Source organism: Rhinichthys klamathensis, unplaced genomic scaffold (assembly GCF_029890125.1).
Source record: "Rhinichthys klamathensis goyatoka isolate OS25496 unplaced genomic scaffold, OSU_Roscu_1.1 h1tg000304l_1, whole genome shotgun sequence".
Taxonomy (NCBI): Eukaryota; Metazoa; Chordata; class Actinopteri; order Cypriniformes; family Leuciscidae; genus Rhinichthys; species Rhinichthys klamathensis.
Genome location: NW_026606823.1, coordinates 92,352 through 114,130, shown reverse-complemented (window position 1 = coordinate 114,130; position 21,779 = coordinate 92,352). Strand labels below are relative to the sequence as shown.

At 36.7% G+C, this 21,779-nt stretch overlaps 1 protein-coding gene across 3 annotated transcripts in view; it reads left to right on the top strand.

The window, feature by feature from the left end:
• dock1 (dedicator of cytokinesis 1) overlaps positions 1-21,779 on the top strand; it is a 283,215-nt gene that overhangs the window by 176,773 nt on the left and 84,663 nt on the right. For 2 of the 3 annotated variants that reach the window (XM_056270649.1, XM_056270648.1), the window contains 11 exons: positions 233-390; positions 944-1,025; positions 2,389-2,524; positions 6,574-6,646; positions 8,700-8,839; positions 10,513-10,638; positions 11,127-11,251; positions 13,158-13,256; positions 13,719-13,791; positions 19,405-19,508; positions 20,310-20,490. In XM_056270649.1, coding sequence (XP_056126624.1) covers positions 233-390; positions 944-1,025; positions 2,389-2,524; positions 6,574-6,646; positions 8,700-8,839; positions 10,513-10,638; positions 11,127-11,251; positions 13,158-13,256; positions 13,719-13,791; positions 19,405-19,508; positions 20,310-20,490 — 1,297 coding nt within the window. The remainder of the gene's footprint in view (positions 1-232; positions 391-943; positions 1,026-2,388; positions 2,525-6,573; positions 6,647-8,699; positions 8,840-10,512; positions 10,639-11,126; positions 11,252-13,157; positions 13,257-13,718; positions 13,792-19,404; positions 19,509-20,309; positions 20,491-21,779) is intronic. The other variant, XM_056270650.1, reaches the window with a different exon arrangement.

The following is a 21,779-nucleotide window of genomic DNA, read 5'->3' as shown; positions in this document are numbered from 1 at the left end:
GCTCGGATTTAAATCCGTCTCGAATGCGTTTCGGCATTTACACCTGGTCTTTTCACGATCGAATAGCTATCCCATCAGAGAACGCGCATGAAGTGACCAGGTGTAAAAAGTCCCATGAATTCTTTGAGACTGACAGTGATTAACGCCTGTGTAATTAGTCTGGCTGACTTTGACTCGAAGCACATTTGAAAGATTAATTACCATATTTTTTATGGATTTATTTATTTTTCAGTCTCAGAAGCAGAACATGGATTTGAGCAGGCAGGCGAAGTTTGCCTCCACACCCTCGTTTGCCTTGTTCGTCACGCTCAAGAATGTCGTGTGCAAAATCGGAGAAGATGCAGAAGTGCTGATGTCACTCTATGATCCGATTGAGTCGAAGTTTATCAGGTCAGTGCACACATGGACTCAAACGCTTACACTTGCATGCATGAGAAGCCATGCAGTCCTAAACATAGCGGTCAAATAATGACTTTGTTCAGAGATTTAAAGTCATTTTTTAACATTATTTAATATTATAGCTTTTATTATTATATTTAATTGTTATTAATAATTATATCAGTGATATTATTTGTAATTTAAGAAAAAAAAATTCTCCCTTCTTAACTCACCCTCATTTGGCAGCCATGACGTTTTACACATCACAGTGTTTGTACCATGCACACAATTCTCAATGGTTTGTTTCAGCAGTGAATGATGAATTTTATTATACTTGAGTGTGTTCACAGAGAAATACATTCGCATTTTGCAAAAGCTTTTTTATCGAAAGCGTCTTACATTCATTAAAGCTGTACATTTATCAATATATGCATTCACTGGGAATCAGTCCTATGATCCTGACTTTGCTAGTGCTATGATCTACCATCTGAGCTTTAGGGGGAAAAGGTTTGTAGTAAAAGTAATGCCATTAATATCTGTTATTTATTTCTACATTTCCTTGCAGTGAAAACTATCTTGTACGCTGGTCCAGCTCAGGTTTGGCGAAAGACATCGATCAGCTGCATAACCTGCGTGCCGTATTCACGGTACTTATTATTTTCAGCTTTGCTTTTGACCCATTTCAGTCAAGATTATCATGTTTTTGTTAACACTTACTCTGTCCTCTACTAAAAATGCATGTGATTTTGTATTAAAATTTGGCCGGAAATGTGGTTATGATAATGCCATGTTTTAAAATGGCATCACCTTACTGGGTTTTAGAACAACGCTAATTTGGGGCATGTGTGCAAACCGCTAGGCCACCCGTGAAACCCTTCACATGCATGACCTAATTGTTTGATTTGAACACTCAAATGTGTCGTCCTGTGCCGATGCGCTGCTTCATTATCGGCTCGTTCCTGGAAACATCGTCATGTAAATGACTCGGTTACGGCTTGATTCCATTCGTCTGTTCCCGTCTCTTGCATTGTTCCTTAATGAGTAATCACGGTATTATTGGGTGACACTTTAATTCGTGTTCATCAGTCGTGTTGTCGAATTGGTAATTAAAGTGTTGGAGAAAGCAGCATCATCATTAACGCTGTAAAGGGTAATGAGCTAACGGTCATTAGAGGAGCGGATAAAGAAGCTCACTGGAGATGCTGCCTGACTTGTGGCGTTGCACATATTGTGTGTGTCCATGTACATGTGTTGGCATCTGCCTGTACTTTAACACAGGAAAAAAACGACTTATTATGAACATGAAATCATTTTAAAGTTCTTGTATTTCTTACACATTATTATGAAGGATTTTTTATTTTATTTTAATCGCATGCGTTTGTGTTTTTGTATTTGCATGTACATAATTAATAATTAAATATTCATTAATGTGTGTGCATGTCGGTACTTAAACACATTTGCACCCACAAATGAGAACCGTTCTTTTCTTTTTCATTTTCTTTTTTTTTTTATGCTGGGAAGGGACTTATTATGAACATGAAATCACATTGAAGTTGTTTATTCAAATTCTTGTGTTTATAAGTTCTATTATGAAGGATATTCGTTTTTTTTAATTGCATGCATTTGTGTATTTGCATGTTCATAATTTAATAATTATAGAGCATATGCATTGGTGTGTGTTTGTGCATAGGTACATATTTGCAAACCCCCAGCGGGGAATGAGTTGCTGCCCCCAATCAAACACTTCTCGAAACAATTTACCCTTCACCCATAAGCCGTACTAACAGTCTGTGTACACCGGCCCAATCCATGGATCAATCATTGCCTTCCTGGATAAAAGTTTGAGTTTAACTAGATGTTTTTAGGCAGAAACACCTGGAGCATCGCCGCTTGGGGGCTCAAAATGACATGGGGCGTTTTAGTACATGATTGTGCATGTTTTTGTGTGTGTGTGTGTTTTTTTTTTTTTTTTTTACACTTATGCTTCTGTGTTGGTGTGTTTCTCTCCAGGATCTGGGGAGTGAAGACCTGACGAGGGAGAAAATCAGTTTTGTTTGTCAGATTGTTCGAGTGGGCCGAATGGAGCTCAGAGATAACAACACTAAGAAATTAACATCCGGCCTCCGCAGACCCTTCGGTGTGGCAGGTAGTGCCTCGCTTTCTGTTTTCACACATAAAACTCAATGCACACTTAGCATGGTAACCATAGTGTCCATCAAAATAGCAACAAAAATGTACTTTGATTCATTTTCAGATGCTTTTATCCAAAGTGATTTAAGGACCTTTTTGTTGCTATTGACAAACTCTACTTGTTGTTGATCCACAGGAACACCAACTATTGCTTCTACTATTTTTATTTTTTGTTATATATTTTATTTTTTTAGACAATTATTGCTAATACCGAGTTGCCACAGTTTAACTACAGTGTTTCCCCTACCATTGTTTTGGGGGGGCGGCCCGCCCCCCCAAAACGACCCCCCGCCCCCCCTAAATTGCTGACGAAATCCAGTCATAAAAAAGAAATTTACTGTATAACGCGGAATTTCATGGAATTTGTCAATCTTTTGAGGAATAAATAGAAAGCAGTTCAGTATACACTTGAAATCAAATCGCGATGTAGACAAGTGTGTGTGTATATTAAACCACAAAGACAATTTAAATACTAATCCTGCTTGTTCTGTGTGAATGAATGGTGCAGCCGACGCGCAGTTCCATTTACCACACACACACACACACACACACACACACTGAAGCACGTGTGACGCTTGAGCTGTTTTTTTGCATATATAAAGACACAAATGCAAAAACTTCCTCTCCAGGCTCTAGATCCACTCCGAAAGTCACTTCGTGATCATTTAACCGCTTCATTTGAGAAAAACTATCATTATGACAAACACACAAACTCAAAACGTCTTCACGGCAACCCATCAAAATAAAAGTTCGGTTTAACTTGACAGAAATATATTACCGTTGTACAGTAGAATTTAGATATGTCCCAATGTAATAATACTAACACTAATCCAAATAAATTATCATCAAAACGGAATTTTTTTAAGGAATAATCCATGTTTTAATTTTAACAGTAGGGCCTAAAGCTCATTGTGCAGCACGTTATTTGACAAAATGTTTATTTAATTTCATATGATTAAAATTGATGATAAATGATGATAAAATTTGTGTTTTATGTCTTCATTTTATTACCAGAAAAAACACAACACAGAATTAGTGTGACATTTTTTTTTCATATATTTTTTTTTTAAATGTATACGTTTAATGATTCATAATACACTATTTCAATTAATTAGACATGCTTTTTGATTGCTCAAAATTTTACACCACGTATCCGTAACACGCCCGCTCCGCAACACTAGCAGCCCCCCCCGAAAAAAAATCCTAGGGGAAACACTGAACTATACATGCAAATATATTTTGCAGCCGTTTTGTAATCTGTATTTTTATTTGTCATTTTTAGTGATTGCATACATTTACAATTGTTCAAGCCTTGTATGTAAAAATATATTGCATATAAGCTACAAAACGTGACACGCAACAAGCCGTAGAAAATTGAATGCACCAATCTTACTGAATTCATGCAATTTTAATGCATTGAAAACAATGGCCTTTCCACTGATATGGTGTTTTGTCTGCCTGTAGATAAATATGGTTTTATTACATGTACAATTAGAGTATACAGTAGAAGTCTTGAGCTGGTTGGAGTAAAGTGACCCTAATATTTTACCCTGATATTTGTGTCCACTTATCACCATTACTGTTTCTGATCCTGACACTTAGAGTTCAACTTCAGTGTCCAGTGCATTACACAATTTATGAATGTCTCCTGATGTTGTGTCTTGATGATAGATGTGATATTACTTTATTAAGCTACTTAGATTTGTGGGTGGTTGTTTACTGCTACAAGTCAGTTATTGTGCACAATAGGTTCCTCCTGTTGTGAACTTGGTACCTTAGTCTCAATGGAAAAAAGGAAATCTGATTTTCTGTTGTAAATAAATAAATAAGTCCGAACAGGAGAATGAGGAGGGACATGCAGCCTTTGGTTTCAACATCAAACGGTTTTTGAAGTGGGAAAGCATCTCTCTCTCTCTCTCTCTCTCTCTCTCTCTCTCTCTCTCTCTCTCTCTCTCTCTCTCTCTCTCTCTCTCTCTCTCTCTCTCTCTCTCTCTCTCTCTCTCTCTCTGTCTGTCTCTCTGTCTCTGTCTCTCTGTCTCTCTGTCTCTCTGTCTCTCTGTCTCTCTGTCTCTCTGTCTCTGTCTCTGTCTCTGTCTCTGTCTCTCTCTCTCTCTCTCTCTCTCTCTCTCTCTCTCTCTCTCTCTCTCTCTCTCTCTCTCTGTCTCTCTGTCTCTGTCTCTGTCTCTGTCTCTGTCTCTGTCTATGTCTCTGTCTCTCTGTCTCTGTCTGTCTCTCTCTCTGTCTCTCTGTGTCTCTGTGTCTCTCTCTGTCTCTGTCTCTCTCTCTCTCTCTCCCCCTCCCGTTAGTCTTTATGTGGGCCAGGAAGGAAGAGGCAGAACCTGCATGTGCAATGTCACCTTTAATGTGTCACATTCAGAGACAAGCCAACGCTTCCATTATGGCTCATCAGTTTCCTGTTGCCTGCTGTAAACTCAATCTCAGCTCGGCCACTCCTGCACACGAGGCCAAATGGCCATTTAGAGGCGATGTTCAGTCAGTAATAGCTGCGGGTTGACAGCTTATCTAGAAAGTTTTGGCTGCTCTCACCTTATAAACCACAAATTTAAGCTTCCAGGATTCTTTCTGTTGTGCTTTACTATGTTTTTCAGTGATGGGATGAATCTTCACAGATAAATATTAAGATCCTATTACACCCTAAAATTAAAAGGGGGAAAAAGTATTTTGCATAAAGAAAAAAAAAGCCTTTTTTTAGAACAAGTAAAATTTGGGATATCTTTTTCACACAGAATTCTCATTTCTGCTATGTGAGGAAAAGTCATAAAGTAATAAAAATAATTTAATTTATTAAATTAATTGAATTCAATGCAGTAGTTATTCCCATGATGTGATATTTATTTATTTAAGTAATATACCACTTTTGCATTATTGTAATGGAAATTTGGAAATGTGAATTTGCTGGGACAGTCTGTTTAAAGGGTTAGTTCACCCAAAAATGAAACTTCCGTCAGTAATTACTCACCCTCATGTTGTTCAACCCTGTAAGACTTTCGTTCATCTTCGGAACACAAATTAAGATATTTTTGATGAAATCTGAGAGCTGGATCACTCCTCTATAGGCTTCTATGTAATCTCGTTCTGCCGGCCCAGAAAAGTTAAAGACATCGTTAAAATAGTCCAAGTGACTACAAGTTTATCAAGCGACGAGAATACTTTTTGTGTGCAAAAAATAAATAAAAATAACGTCTTTATTCAATTCATTTTCTTCTGTGTGGGCCTCGAGTGAGTTCACGAGAGCCACGACGCATGTGCGAGAACTGAGAAGATGGCGCTCCAATAATTTGATGGGAAAGTGTGAAAGGTAAGCCAATCATTTTGCGACATTGGTAAGGCACTTTTACGGTTTCTCGTTGGTTTCTCACGATTCGGACGTCAGGAAATGCACACTTTAGCACCATTTTAAACTACATCGAGACCCATCTGCGTCATCTTCTCAGTTCTCGCGCATGCGTCGTGGCGCTCTCGTGAACTCGCTCAGAGGCCCACACTGAAGGAAATGAATAGTTGAATAAAGTCGTTATTTATTTATTTATTTTTTGTGCACAAAAGGTATTCTCATCACTTGATAAACTTAAGATTGAGCCACTTGGACTATTTTAACGATGTCTTTAATAACTTTTCTAGGCCGGCAAGTTTCAATCCCATAGAAGCCTATGGAGGAGTGAGACAGCTCTCAGATTTAATAAAAAATATCTTCATTTGTGTTCCGAAGATGAACAAAAGTCTTACGGGGTTGGAACAACACGAGGTTGAGTAATTACTGACAGAATTTTCATTTTTGGGTGAACTAACCCTTTAAAGTAAATGGCAAATAATGTCGCAATAGTCAATCTTTTTAAAAAAATCCTAATTTCATTGTTTTTTTTCTTTTGATTTTGGGATGAAATATGAGTTGGTTATTTCTTCTTTTCATGAGATTCACCCAGAGTTGTTTTCCCAGGCACTTTCTCTGCAGATATTATTCTCTTCTCATTCCTCTCTCTGCAGTGATGGACGTCACAGACATCATCACGGGCAAGATGGACGATGAGGACAAGCAACACTTCATTCCGTTCCAGCCGTGAGTATGAGTTCATCACAGCAGTCTTTATGGAGGTGAACGCAACATCACGACAATGACTGCCTCAACCTAGAAAACCGTGTGAAATGCTCTCTATTTAGGCACTTGGTTTTTAGAAAGGACCAATAAAACCACAGGCACCTACAGTAAAGAGAAGCTTCTTGTTTAATGCAAAACAAGTGCTAAATTTGTTTGCATGGTGACAAAAACAAATCTCACTGACCAATAATATTTGAGGCTTTTGGGTCATCAAACAAAGAAATAGGGCTAAAGATTTTTCTATTCGACAATAAGTCGTTCATTCAAACCAATAGTCGACTAATCGCACGTTTATGATATCAATTTGATTATTTAAATCGGAGAATAGATGAGTTTTTGGGCTGAGAAAGAATACCTTATGATATGTAACATTGCTAACATTGTTCTACATTACAGAGAAATACCAAACCATAATACCATAATACTGACTGGAAAAAATAATGATTATGAATGTGTTGGAGAAAAAAACTGGATGCAGACCGTCTGAACAATTTATTAATAAACTTTCGTGTCGGCTGCAAAGCTGAAGTTGACGATGCCGATTCATCATTTCCGCAGTATAGTGGACAGACATATAAAGATAAATGGACGTTTCATATAGATTACGTAATTGGAGAATATTTGTTTTCGATTTGAATTGGATTCAATTCATTTAAAAGTAGACATATTTTTCATGTCTGTGAGGCAAGTACACACTGAGTACTCTTATCTGTATGACCAAAAATAGAGTATTTTAAGTTCTTTCTGCTATTATCAGGAATAAATGCGAGTGATTTGGACGGGGCCTCCGGGTTAGAGAGTAAGGTAGTTTATGAGGTATTGTGTAGTCATACCTTTTATTTTGTGGCATAAGAAGGTTAATTTGAGAGTAAGTTTGTCTGTGTCTGTTTTCCTGATTTCTGCTGTATCATCTCAATGCTCTGTGTATTTATTCTTTGAAAACAACACTTTACACACACTCTTATTCTTTAGGAGAGCCATACGTGCCTCACATTCTGTCATTAATAAGACTACACTTCAGTCTTTCTCTGCTTTGCCACTCTCAGTCTAGCTGGGTCACGCACTCACTAAGGAGGAATGGAAGAGTTTGTTGTGAATTGTGGGGTGTTTAAAATGGGTGCTCTCACTTTTAGGAGGTTTTGATTTGTAGCAGCTTCAGACTTCAGATTATCTCCGTTCCAAAATCCAGTGAACTATCTTGTACAATAATAATTACAATAACATCATATTATATATTAACTTGAATTAAATTATTTTACAATATAATAATACTACTAATAATACATTTGCCAGGTGATAATAGATTAATTTAATTAAAACTAATTATATAATTCATTTAACATTTAATTTATAAATAGTAAGGCTGATCATTATAATAACTTATTATTTTAATTAAATTGAATATTTGTTTTTTTTTCTCTTTTGTTATATTACAAAGAAAAATATTCATATAATACACTATTTAATATTGTCATTGTATTATATCACATATTGTATTTTTTAAAATTTAATTTATAATCAATATTAATTTAGCTTGTCCACTGTCTTGGATGCATTTTTTACTATAACTGAGGCATATTAAATGATATCATAACTTTATTGCCTTTTAGTTGAGATCTGTCATCATGCCTTTAAAATGTAGTCTAGATAGGCAGACTACTAGGCTTTGGAGCACAGCTAGTGTGTATTTTTAGACTCAGCTTCATCTGTGTTTGGGTGAGATGGAGGGTCATCTCTTAAATTACAGCATCTCTTTGTGTCTCTCCTGTCACCCATCCCGCATTACTGTTTGCTAACAAAATGGCTTTTGTCCCTGTCATGGTATCGGTATCACTGTTTGGTGTCTTCCCTCTCTCTCTCTCCCTCTCGCTTTCTTCATCCATCTCTTCTCTTTCTTTTTATTCTGCTCATGTCCACCCTTATCTGGCTCTCTGTGGCTACTACTCTCCTCTCTTTCTCTTCCTTCTCTCTCTCTCTCTCCGTTGGCGTGTTGCCTGTCGTGTGTGAACTCCAGGCTAGCGTTGGATGACGCCATTCGCCACAGGCAGCTGAACATCTCCCGTTTTTCACCCAGGGTGGCTGGCGAGAACGACTTCCTTCAGACAGTCATCAACAAGGTCATCGCTGCCAAAGAGGTCAATCACAAAGGTCAAGGTAAAGGTCACTGGGCCCAAAGCCTGCACTGGGGTGAACATTATAAGGCCCTATGATTTCCATGACGCAGCTCATTTAATTTAATAATTGTTACACTTTCATTTGCTTAATATTTTATGCCTTCATATGGTTACCACCCTTTTTGATAATAAATTTGTATTGAATCAAAAATCTGAAAAAATAAATAAATTTAAAATAAAACGAGCAACACAGAATATCTAAAAAACAACCAAAAAAACATATCATAGGGCTCTATTATTGTAAAAAAATTTTTAAATTATTAAATTTTTAGTTGAATCAATTCAATTGATTATTCATGCATTTTGAGTATTATGTTTTAATTATACCACTAAAACGAAGAATCTCTGATTTCATAGGATCCTAAAAATTTATTTTTTGTTAAACTGTTAATTAATTGTTGTTAAATTGTATAAGTTTTATGTTTTTAATTAGTTGCATTTTTAGTACATTTTAATGTAACCATTAAAACGGAATCAAGAATAATTAAAACAGAAACAAAATGGAATTTAGGAAAAAAATAATTTTTTTAGGTCCCTACATTACCCAAGGTTTTCTCGTATGCCGTATCTTAACCTACAGTAACTGGTACAAAATGATATCTTTATGGTAAAAGAATATTCCTGGTATGAAACTAAGCTGGGATGGTTATTTGACTGATGTTTTGAACTGCAGTTTAATTATGTGGCCTAGTTTACATTTGAGAAGTTAAAAATATGGCATTTTAAAAGCTGATCTGTGAAGATTGAGACCAGGCTTGTCCCAGATACGATCAAACTGTGTGTCAAGAGTTCCTGCCAGGAGAGTTTCACAATCTAAAGGCGCCTGAATCATACAAATGACAAAGTTATTGAGCAACATTAATTGAAGTTGAATGGGGTTTATCAAGCATGAGAATTTGTTCATGCCAAGGAGAATGGGAACCGAATATTTTACGACACAAGGTCTATCTGGATGCACTGGTGTCAGATAACATCACAATCCATCACCACAAATACAATCCATCCTCCCTGTGATTCATAAGAGACTAGCACGACACATACATTTATTTATTTATTTTACATATGATATGTATACTTAAAATTTAGACATTAATTTAGTTTATAGTTTTTCAGTAGGGAAAGAGATTTATTTTGCATTACAGTAATGAGATCTTGAGGATGTAATATGCTTAATTGTCATTTAAAGTAATGTCAGTGCAAAGACATGTTTATGGTTATAACAAAATTCAACATTTTTTTTTCCTTTTGAATTTGAGGTGAAGTATGAGCTCATTTTTTTTCTTTGTTGGGTTTTATAAGTACACCCACAGAGTCGTTTTTCATCGATATTCATAACAGCTCACGTTATTTGCTCAGATTGCTCCCTTTAGTCTTTAATGTGGTATAAAATATTCAAAACACAATCCAATCTCTGCACCTACACATTAAATAACAGTCGCTCTGCCTCCTGCAGGGTGTTTTCTCAGCCATTAAACTAATCCGGTGTTCTTAATTATTTTTTTGTAGATCATTAATGAAATTTTATATTAAGTTCCTGTGAGCTGTTAAGCACAAATAGGAAGTGTTTTTGTGTGTCAGTCCTGGAGACTGTGTGTGTGTGAGAGAGAGTGTGTATGTGTGCATTTAATTCCACTCTTTTCCTTTGGTCCTCAGGTTTGTGGGTTACACTGAAGTTGCTTCCAGGTGATATTCATCAGATCCGTAAAGATTTCCCTCACCTGGTGGACCGTTCCACCGCTGTCGCTCGCAAAATGGGCTTCCCAGAAATCATCATGCCAGGTATACATCATCAAACTGTAGCTTCTGTGGATATATTTACATCACATCATGGAAAACATTTTTGAATGAGAGAAAATACTAGATTGACAATGAGAAGTCCACCCAGACCATTAATGAAAACTGAGCTGCCGAAGTGACTTGTTAAGAACTTGTCATGATGCAAATTAGCATATTACTAACCATGGCGTTATCCCTCTCACAGTTTTCCAAAGGGTTTCTCACATTTTAGCGGTTGTTGATATTAATGGACCCGAATAGTCAAGAAAAACTAATTTGGTTTACTTTTTACTTAAGAGTAAAATAAAATAAGAGTAAGCAACCACCTAAATGATGACCTTTGAATGTTCAAGCACCACTTGTTTTAGCTACTTTTGTGCATTTTCCTACAAAAGTCTAAGATTTGTATTCCAAACGGGGTGTTTTTAGCTCTAAATCATATATTGATTCTGTTATTAATTGAAAATGAGACGGTGTACATGTTTTTGCAGGTGATGTTCGTAATGACATTTACGTGACGCTGGTTCAGGGGGATTTTGATAAAGGCAGTAAGACGACACCCAAGAACGTGGAGGTCACCATGTCTGTACACGATGAAGATGGAAAGAAACTCGAGGTAATGTGTTTGAGACGAGCATTTTAATGAATAATCCAAATTCAATATTACTGAAGCTCAGTCGATAGCATTTTTAGGGATAATGTTGATTATTGTAGAAAATAATTTAGACTTAATTTGAATGAAAATAAAAAATTATGAATACATAATATAATAAAAGGCAGATAAACATGATACAATAGGCTATGTGCACACTCTTCCGCATTCGAAGTCAGCCAGCTAAGTCACATCTGGCGCACGTAGCGTCAATAGCAACCATGGCGTTTTTCACTCGGTCGCTTCAAGATGTCCCTAGGGTTACGGTCAACGACGCGAGTCAAATTATCCAAACACTGGGTCATACATAGTCAACCAAGAAGGAAAAGGGCTTCAAGCTATACGTTTCAAGCTACATCCTCCTTTTTAAAATGCGGCTACATACTCGGGTATGTTGTCCCTCCGGATATCGACAGGCCGTTTTCACCTGATTTCCGCGTCAGATGGAAATGTGTGAAAACTAAGTACTCTGTTGTACTTACTCGAGGCTTGACACAGAGGCACACAACAATGCTCAGCTGTACTGCTGTTGGTTCGCTGAAATTTAAACGTTTTCTTACTAGACATATCGTTATCGCTTGGTAAACAATCACCTCAGCGGTAGCGGAAATTGGCTTAGCTGGCTGAAATTTTAGCGGAAGTACGTCATCACCTCCGTGTGCATATAGCCTATTGCTGACTAACCTTCTCTATGTAAAGCATAGTTGCATATCAAGTAGTTGCACGTCGAAAGGCAAGATTTAGATATTTTTAAGCAATATGTATATGAACTTTTAAAACTGAGCGACATACAACTACTTGATATAATAAATGTAGATTATATTTCAAGCTCTTAAAAGCAATCCAAGAGGAAATATATAAATGCTAAAAAGTAAGGGGCCTAAAATTGAACCCTGGGGGACACCAGTATGGACCGAGCCAATCTCAGACCTGAAATACTCATAAAAACAAACTGGTGGTGATCAGAGAGAAAAGATCTAATCCAAGTTAAAATGGTGTCAGTGGCCCTGTTTACACCTGGGATTTTGGTCGATCGGGTCACAAGTGGACGACACTAAATACAGGTGTAAACGGGGTGTGAAACTTGTCCGCTTTCGACCATTTACAGGTAGTCAAACACATTTCACCGGATTGCTTTCATAGTGTAAGCGCTCATGAGGCCGAATACGTTCGAACGGCGCAAAATACTGTCTTCTCTCCGCATACTGAACTCATGTGTAAACATTACGGGAAGCCAGATGGGATTTAAACGTTGTCTGCTGAAGACCCAGGTTTGGTTTGAAGACGAAAAACCCTTGTTTGTGCTTTTTTATTGCCCACATAATATTTCTTTCTCACATACAGTCAGTCCCTCTCACCCAGTCCCTGCGCCTGTAGAGCGGCTGGTCACTTATTGCTCATAATTGGTGCCTGTCAGCTGTAGCATGTGTGTGTGTTTGTCAGGCTTTGACAGGCCAGGTGTGTGTATGTGTGTTAATGTGTATGTGTAGGTGTATGTGTGTTGAATGCTTGACCCTGACTGTGTGCAATGGTAAGAAATAAAATAAATAAAGCAAGCAGTTTTTGCTCCTTAGACCATATGGGCTCCTTATGTTTTCCAGTCGGTAGAATAAAACCTTGTTCTTTAATATTTCATATCATGTCACTTCTGATCTCAATTAGCTTCTGAATTTTGCAGGGAGTCAGATTAAATTAAATTCAGTGCAACAATTAGTTTTTTACTGGCTGGTGTAAATGCACAATGACGGAGTGATCAACGTAATGGCCTTTGGTTCCTCCTCTTTTTAAAAGCTGTTTCTAAAAATAATCTAAAAAACAAGAAATGTAATCCCAAATACACTCTACATTTGGTCTCTTCTTTGCCATCTAGAACGTGATCTTCCCTGGTGCAGGAGATGAAGGCATTCTGGAGTATAAATCAGTCATCTACTACCAGGTCAAACAGCCACGCTGGTTTGAAACCTTCAAGGTGAGCGTCACTTATACTGTCACATCTAATGTGTACTAAAATAAGATAAGATTAATTCATTTGACTCGCCCAAGTGTCAAAATACAAATGTATTCTGGGAATTTTCAGGCGTGCAATTTAAAATCCATGTTGGGATTTTCACTATCTTTAGTGGAGGTTAATAAATGCACAAAATACCATATATTAACATTTTATAATTGGACCTTAAAGGGGGATAAAAATTCATGATTTGACCCTTTTAAATGTTTAAAATCTCATAAATAGACGTTGAGCAATAAAGATTAAAGTTCAACGTAAAGGTCACAGTAACTGCCCCCTGCTTATGTGTCTGTTTTAATCCACATTTATGTCTCTTATTAATATTCAAGACCCTTTAAGGTTTTTTCCCCCCTGCCCTAGTCTCTTTCTAAGCACATCTTATGTATGTGAGATCCATCTTGTTTGTGAATTTCTTTGTTGCAGGTTGCGATCCCGATTGAAGATGTCAACAGGAGTCACCTGCGGTTCACGTTCAAACACAGATCGTCTCAGGACTGTAAGTTCAGCACACGTTCACAGCGCGTGCTTTCAGAGCTGTTTAACCAGCGTGTGGCTTACCTGCTGCCTGGAAATTCACTCTAGTAAAGTTGAAGTGTGGTTGAGGTCACAGCATGTGCTTGTCAGCAGCACTTTCCGCTGGTGGTGTCATGGTTCAGACCTCTTTAAATGTTCTCGAGCATACTTTTTCTTTCTCAGTGGGTTATTAAAATAACTTTTAACTATGACGGAGCCATTTGCATCTGAATGAGTTTGCTATTATTGAGTAGGCTGTCAGGTGTGCATTTGTGGTGCTCCGCTTTACTGTTGCTCATATGTAGGTTTAGTTATTTGAACACCAGACTACAGAGTTTTAGACTGATGCACAGCTCATCTCTTACCATTCGGTCAACAGACATGGAATTATACCTCGAATCATCCTAGCAACCACTCAGAAGTCAACTCACTAAAAAAATTCTGTACACACTCAGTAGATACTGCATAGCAACACGCCGAGAAACTAATCAGAATGCTCAAGCAACTCCATAGCTGCACTTTTTTTTATTTTTTTTTTTATTATATTTTTAAATTCATTTTATTATTTTTATTGTATTTTATTTTATTTCATAATTTTTTACTAATTATTTTACGTATCTGAAAACTGTAAACTTTGTTTTTTTAATTTGTGAAGAACTAGAGATTAGAAATAAAATATTGTTATATTATTGTTTTATTTTTTGTTGTGTTTTAATTAAATTAATTAGTTAAATGTATTATTTCATTTCATTCATTTAATTTTTAATTTTATTTATTTATTTATTTTTAATGACCGTTACTAATTATTTTAAGTATCTGAAAATTGGAAACTTTGTTTTTAATTAGTGAAGAACTAGAGATTAGAAATAAAATATTGTCATTTTTTTTGTGTGTTTTAATCAAATTTAAATTAATTTAATTTATAATTGTATTTTATTTCTTTTTATTTTTTTTATTTTTTTTTATGACCGTTACTAATTATTTTAAGTATCTGAAAAATGGCTATTTATTATTTTTATTTTTTACAGCTATGCAGTCTATCAATTGGTATATCAATTAATCAATTAATAATTTATATGCCCATACTGTCAATATATACACTCTTACAAGGCCTATTTGATTTGTGTGTTCACTTTGTTTTGGGTTATGCTTAACCTTTTAGTGGTAAATATTGGTTTAAAACAAAAAACCTTAGTAACAGCATACCAGAGCCCGAGCAACCACCCAGAATTCCCTAGCAACCACATAGCAGCACACTATATTTTGAATACTCTATTAACCACATGAAATGTAATGGCAACCACCCAGAACACCCAAGTGTTGTTGAGTTTAGCACGGGCAAATGCCTCTCATAATTTCCTCAGAAGATGTAAAAAACTGGTTTATTGTGCAGCTTTGAAGTTGTTTTCTAGCTGTTTGTTTGTGTGTTTTGCTGAGAGGGAGTTTGTGAATCATATTGGCAGTTAGTACGAGCATGTTTGAGAATCCTGGAAGGTTGTTTATGGGCCAAGAGGCGTCTGGCGTACGGCTGCGGTCATCACACTTAGCTGTGTGTGTTCAACCTTATCCTGGCAGCCGCGGCGGCTCTCCATCTGCCCACCACATGTTGCCACGGCAGCGCCAGGATGAGAGGGGTGGGGTGTTGTTGCCAGGCACTGGTTGCCAGGCGCTGGGCGAGGATGTAAAACTAATCATTTAGCGCAAACAGACAAACTGGAGCAAATAAACGTCTCGTCAGCTGATCTGATAATAAACACTATGACAGTAAGAGGGTCTCAAAGTTTCACACATTGACTGCTGATCTCAGCACAGTTGTTGTCTAGAAGTGCTGAAATGTCACATTTTTAAACAAGTTGTCATTCTGAAGATTATTTTTATGGCAGGTCTGGACTGAGTTAGTGCAACTAATAAGCATTTACTGTTCAAAAAGCCACGTTCTGTTCCCTTTTACAGTAAAGCCATAATGTTACAATATCAAATAAATGCTGTTCTTTTAAACTTTTTATTTTATGAAAGAATCCTGAAACAAAATCCACAAAAATATGAAGCAGTAGAACTGTTTTCAATATTGATGATTATCATGTTTCGTGAGCAGCAAATCAGCAAAAGCAAAACAAAAACATTAAAATTGATATCCACTTCAGATGATTTATTTCAGATCAATTCAGATTTAGTTAATTAGGTTTCCATGATTAACAAGCATTGAAATGCTGACATTGGTTTCAGATCAGATTCTGATTCACTTCACTTCGTTCATATTAAGATCAGTCCAATTTAAAGGAGAATCCATGGTCAGTTGTTTCGAAACACTGACATTTCACTTCAGTTCAATTTATAGGGATTTCTGTGATCATCTGAGCTTTTAAACACTGGCATTAAACTCAGTTTTCTCCAACAGATTGATGGTGACAGGCAGTCAAATGTCAGGGAGAATCAGTTGTCGGGATCTTCATCCCATGTCTGCCTGTCAGTTTCTTTCTTTCTGATTAAATTTTGAATGTAAAAACATGACAAATCTCATCTCCTCCTGGTTGATTCTGTCTGTTACTGCCAGAGGCTTTCTGCAGTTGTAGGGACCTGGTCCCCTCAATCCTTCTGTCCTGGTACTGCAGTGATGATGATGATGATGATGGTGATGGTCATCTCATGACCTTTCAGCCTTTCTGAGACTCTGTCCTGTGTCAGCAGGTGCTGTGTTGGCTCTGATGCAGACGATTTTGAGTTAGGAGATTCAAGTGTTTGTGTGATTTTTTTTTTCTTAGGTTGATGTTGACATTTCCATTTTGGGATGAAGTACGGGATGTTTCTTTTCTGTCAGAGAACAGAGACATTGCTGGATCTCTTGATGAAGCACACAGGCTCTCAGAGGTGTTGTCTGTCTGAAATATGCTAGAGATGGTTAGAGTCACGCTGATCTTTCTTGAGCGCTATAAGATTGTGTTTGATACAGTTGTCGATGTTATGAAAAGAGTAAAAGGAATAAGGAATACGTTTAGGTTCAGTTTAGATTAAGTTGCAGGTAGGGTTGGGTATCGTTTGAATTTTATCGATTCAGATTCTTATGATTCTTAATTTTGATTCGAATAAGGTAAAATAAAAAAACTTTCATTATCATTCACATTTATTTAGCTGAATACCATGAACAAAAGGTTTACAAATACCATAGCAAAAACAACTAGCCCAACTAATATACATTTCAAACATTATTAAACAGTCCCTCCAGGATTTCACGATTTTTTTATGTGATTTTTGCGAAAATGCAAAAATGAATGATTTTGTGGTGGTAATTTCCAAAAATTTGTGAAAAAAATTGCGATTTTTATATTTTATAATTAGGACATCACATTTACCATAATAGTATTATGTCAGATGCACAATAGTCATACATGACACAAATCACAAAAAAAATGCATAAAGCTTGTTTATTTGGTCTAATCAAATTCTTTTTAAAAAATTGTGCTGTAGCCTATTGTTGTTGCTTGATTAACATTAACAACACTGACAACAGCAGATAAATTAGGTTACTGTCACTTTAAGACCTACTACAGTAATGACAAACGTCCCAATCAGTTATTACTGATTGTTTTATGTAAATACTTGCCAAGATTAATATTTTGAAGTAATTGTAGCTATGTGTATTTGTTCAAGCGCTATAAAGAGAATTCAATATTCTAACTAGGCCGACAGGCGGTGACACGCAGTCAGTCAGTCACACACACACACACACTTGCAGTCAGAGACAGACTGTCACTCGACTGGCTGAAATTAGTTCTCTTTCACGGTATACTGCGCTTTTAAAGGGGTCATATAATGCCATTTTTGTACAAGCTAATATGATTCTTTAGGGTCTAAATTAAAAGTTTGTAATATACTTTAATTAAAAATTCTCATTAGTATTGTAAGAAAACACTTATTTTACCTGGTCAAAAACAGCTCTGTTTTCAGCACGCCGTTTCAGTGCATATGACTTTAAATGATAATGAGCTTTGCTCACCCCGCCCCTCTGTTCTATGCGTACACCGTTTGTAACACAATAACACAATAACCACGCGTTGTTCATTATAAACGTGGGATTATGAATTATATTGAGAACGTTGTACATAGAAAACATGGCGTAATGTACCCTGAGTGTAAACCGACGCATTCATCGTGAAGCGTGCAGCTGGCGATTTGCAAAGATTATATAAATATTAATATAAAGATTAATAAAACGTTACACTCACTTTAGTTCTTCTGAAGGTTCAGCAGGAAGACGAATAGGTTCCGATCCTTTATTCAGGTGCAGCTTCTCAGCAAAACCAGCTTTACACTGATCCTCGTTTATAAAGCAGTCTGGTGTGAGAAATGATTCGGCAAACATAAGAGCATTGACGTTGCTCGTGGGGAATATTCCCTTCGAAAACAAACTCAGCCACTGCGTCTTCAGCGGTTCGGATTTAGGAACATTAAAATGACTGTGTTCGTTATTACACCCAAGAGCAGAACACCACAATCGCTTTACGCCATTCTGCTCATAGACAGTGCTCCAGCATATCAACAATGACCGCGCCGGTCCGCGCAGACTATGATTGACAGGACGAGCGAGGGCGGGTCTGTGTTGAATCACTGCTGTCAATCAACAATCGCGGGAGGGGCGTCCGTTTTATTGACGTCACAAAAACGAACGGCTTGATTTGAGGCAGGGGAAAAAACATATAAGGAGATTAAAACAAAAACACTGGATGGATTTTTATCATTATATGATGGTTGTGTACAGGCACTGCCAACACACATTTCAGTACAATCAACTTGTAAAAGTGCATGTACCATTATATGACCCCTTTAATAATTCTTTTTAGTACCATCGAGCATATAATACTTTTTGTTATGTCATTTAATCATGTTAAACGCGTTAATGAGTTTGCCGTACTGCCTAATGAAAACCTGGGCGCTGAGAGGGCAGAAGAGACGCTTTTTCTTTCGCCATGTTTCTGACAGACCGCTCACAGAAATCACGCGTGCGCTACATCTATTCTGTAATCTGTACCCACGTAAAAATGCATTGAAACTTTAAATAACTAGAGATATTTCAATTGGGTGATTATAATTTAATGTTTTGTGAGGACTTTTTTTTTAATTTTTGTGATTATTTTGCGGTTAAATTAGGAATTATGCAGGATCGCAAAAAAATTCGACATTTTTTTGATTTTGCGTTGTATTCAGCGATCGCAGAATTGCGGAAAAACTGGAGGGACTGATTAAAGACAAGTAAACACTCAGTAATAAAACAAAAAATAGCAGTCTGTTAATAAATAATAAATAAACTGTTTTAGGATTTTCAGGTACAGAAACTGTAATCAACTGTACAATAACACTGCTTAACTTTTGTAACTACATTAGTAATGTATATTTTATTTATAAAGTGCAGTCAAGAACAGCGAGTTAATTTTCTCGTGGTCTTTTGTCGTTTGATTAACGTTATTATAGAGACGGCAGCAGGGATATTAGGCTGCTGTCACTTTAAGATCTAATATACTGTTACACATACATTTTCTTTGTCAACTGTTTACATCCACCTAAGACATAACCGACTGTGTGCAATGTTCTTTCTCTGTAGGCAAGGATAAATCTGAGAAGAACTTTGCTCTGTCGTTTGTTAAGCTGATGAGGTATGACGGCACGACGCTGAGGGACGGAGAACACGATCTCATCGTCTATAAGGTGAAACCAACACAATCGCCACTGTCTACAGTGCTGTGATCTCAAAACACACACACGCACACACACACACACACGCACGCATACAGAGATGTGAGTTGTGTACTGATGCTGCCTGTCCTCGATTGTCTCATTTAACCTTTGACCCCACATCACAATGTAATCATTATGCAATTAAACTTTGTTCATGTATTCAATCTATTCACATCTGCATTTTAAATAGCTTCATTAATGCAGAATGTCGCCTGGTCGAATCCTTTTTGAGTTATGAAAATGAACCCTCATACAAATCATCGCTTTACCACTGATGTGAAATCGGTTTTGAATGCTTGAGCAAATCAGTCTTTGTAAAAGTAAAATCAAATGTATTAAAAAAACAGTAACACTTTAGTTTAGTGTCCAATTCTTACTATAAACTAGTATCTTATTAGCATGCATATTACTAGGATATTGGCTACATATTAGTACTTATAAAGCACATATTAATGCCATTATTCTGCATGACCATATTCTACATCCCTTAATCCACCCAATACCTAAATTTAACAACTACCTTACTAACTATTAATAAGCTGTAGTTAGGAGTTTGAGGCAAGTTACTTAATCGTGAGAATTGGACCCTAATCTACAGTGTGACCAAATAAACAATGGAGGATTTTTTTTTTTTGTCCAAACACCACAAACATTTGTTTTAACAAGCCTTAATAATGTTTTTACTGACTGACAGCTGTCATTCATTGAAGGCATTCTTTAGTCTTCTGCAAAAGAGGTGTTGTACTCATGACTGTGTTTCTCTATTTGTAGGCAGAAGCCAAGAAATTGGAGGACTCCACCATGTACCTGAGCTTGGCCTCCACCAAACCAGAGATGGAGGAAAGAAATCCCTCGTCAGGGAAGAACACGCAGAATCTCGGCAGCTTCACCATCAGCAAAGACTCGTTTCAGATCTCAACTCTGGTGTGCTCCACCAAACTCACACAGAACGGTGAGACGCATCATTTCCCAATCCATTCTCCCCATCATTTCCTCTCATTTCTCTACTCTTCTATCAGTGAAAGTGGCCATAAGGCCACAAATAGAATAACTAGTGCTGACAAGTCAGTGTTTGCAACCATTTTACTGCAGTAGTGTGACATATTTCTGACTAAAACGGCATTTTGAAAGTTTATGACGTATACAGGAACCAGTTTTCACAATTGAATCAATTCTTTGATTAAGTCTATCACAGGTAGTTGAAAATTAGTGCTTGCTAATGTCAACCAGTGTTATTTTAGTATCATTGAGATACTATTACAGTCTTTTTTAATATATATATATTAGTGCTGTCAAATGATTAATCGTGATTAATCACATCCAAAATAAAAGTTTGTGTTTACATAATATATGTGGGTGCACTGTGTATAATTATTTTGTATATATATAAATACACACACATGCATGTATATTTAAGAAAAAAATATTATTTATATATAAAATATTTATATTTATATATAATATAAATTATATATAAATCTATATACAGTATATACATGAAAATATTTCTTAAATATATACAAGCATGTGTGTGTATTTATATATATATAAAATAATTATACACAGTGCACCCACATATATTATGTAAACAAAAACTTTTATTTTGGATGTGATTAATCACGATTAATCATTTGACAGCCCTAATATATATATATATATATATCTCAGTTTTAATATACTATATATACACTCACCGGCCACTTTATTAGGTACACCTGTCCAACTGCTCGTTAACACTTAATTTCTAAGCAGCCAATCACATGGCGGCAACTCAGTGCATTTAGGCATGTAGACATGGTCAAGACAATCTCCTGCAGTTCAAACCGAGCATCAGTATGGGGAAGAAAGTTGATTTGAGTGACTTTGAACGTGGCATGATTGTTGGTGCCAGAAGGGCTGGTCTGAGTATTTCAGAAACTGCTAATCTACTGGGATTTTCACGCACAACCATCTCTAGGGTTTACAGAGAATGGTCCGAAAAAAAAAACATCCAGTGAGCGGCAGTTCTGTGGGCGGAAATGCCTTGTTGATGCCAGAGGTCAGAGGAGAATGGCCAGACTGGTTCGAGCTGATAGAAGGGCAACAGTGACTGAAATAACCACTCGTTACAACCGAGGTATGCAGCAAAGCATTTGTGAAGCCACAACACGCACAACCTTGAGGCGGATGGGCTACAACAGCAGAAGACTCCACCGGGTACCACTCATCTCCACTACAAATAGGAAAAAGAGGCTACAATTT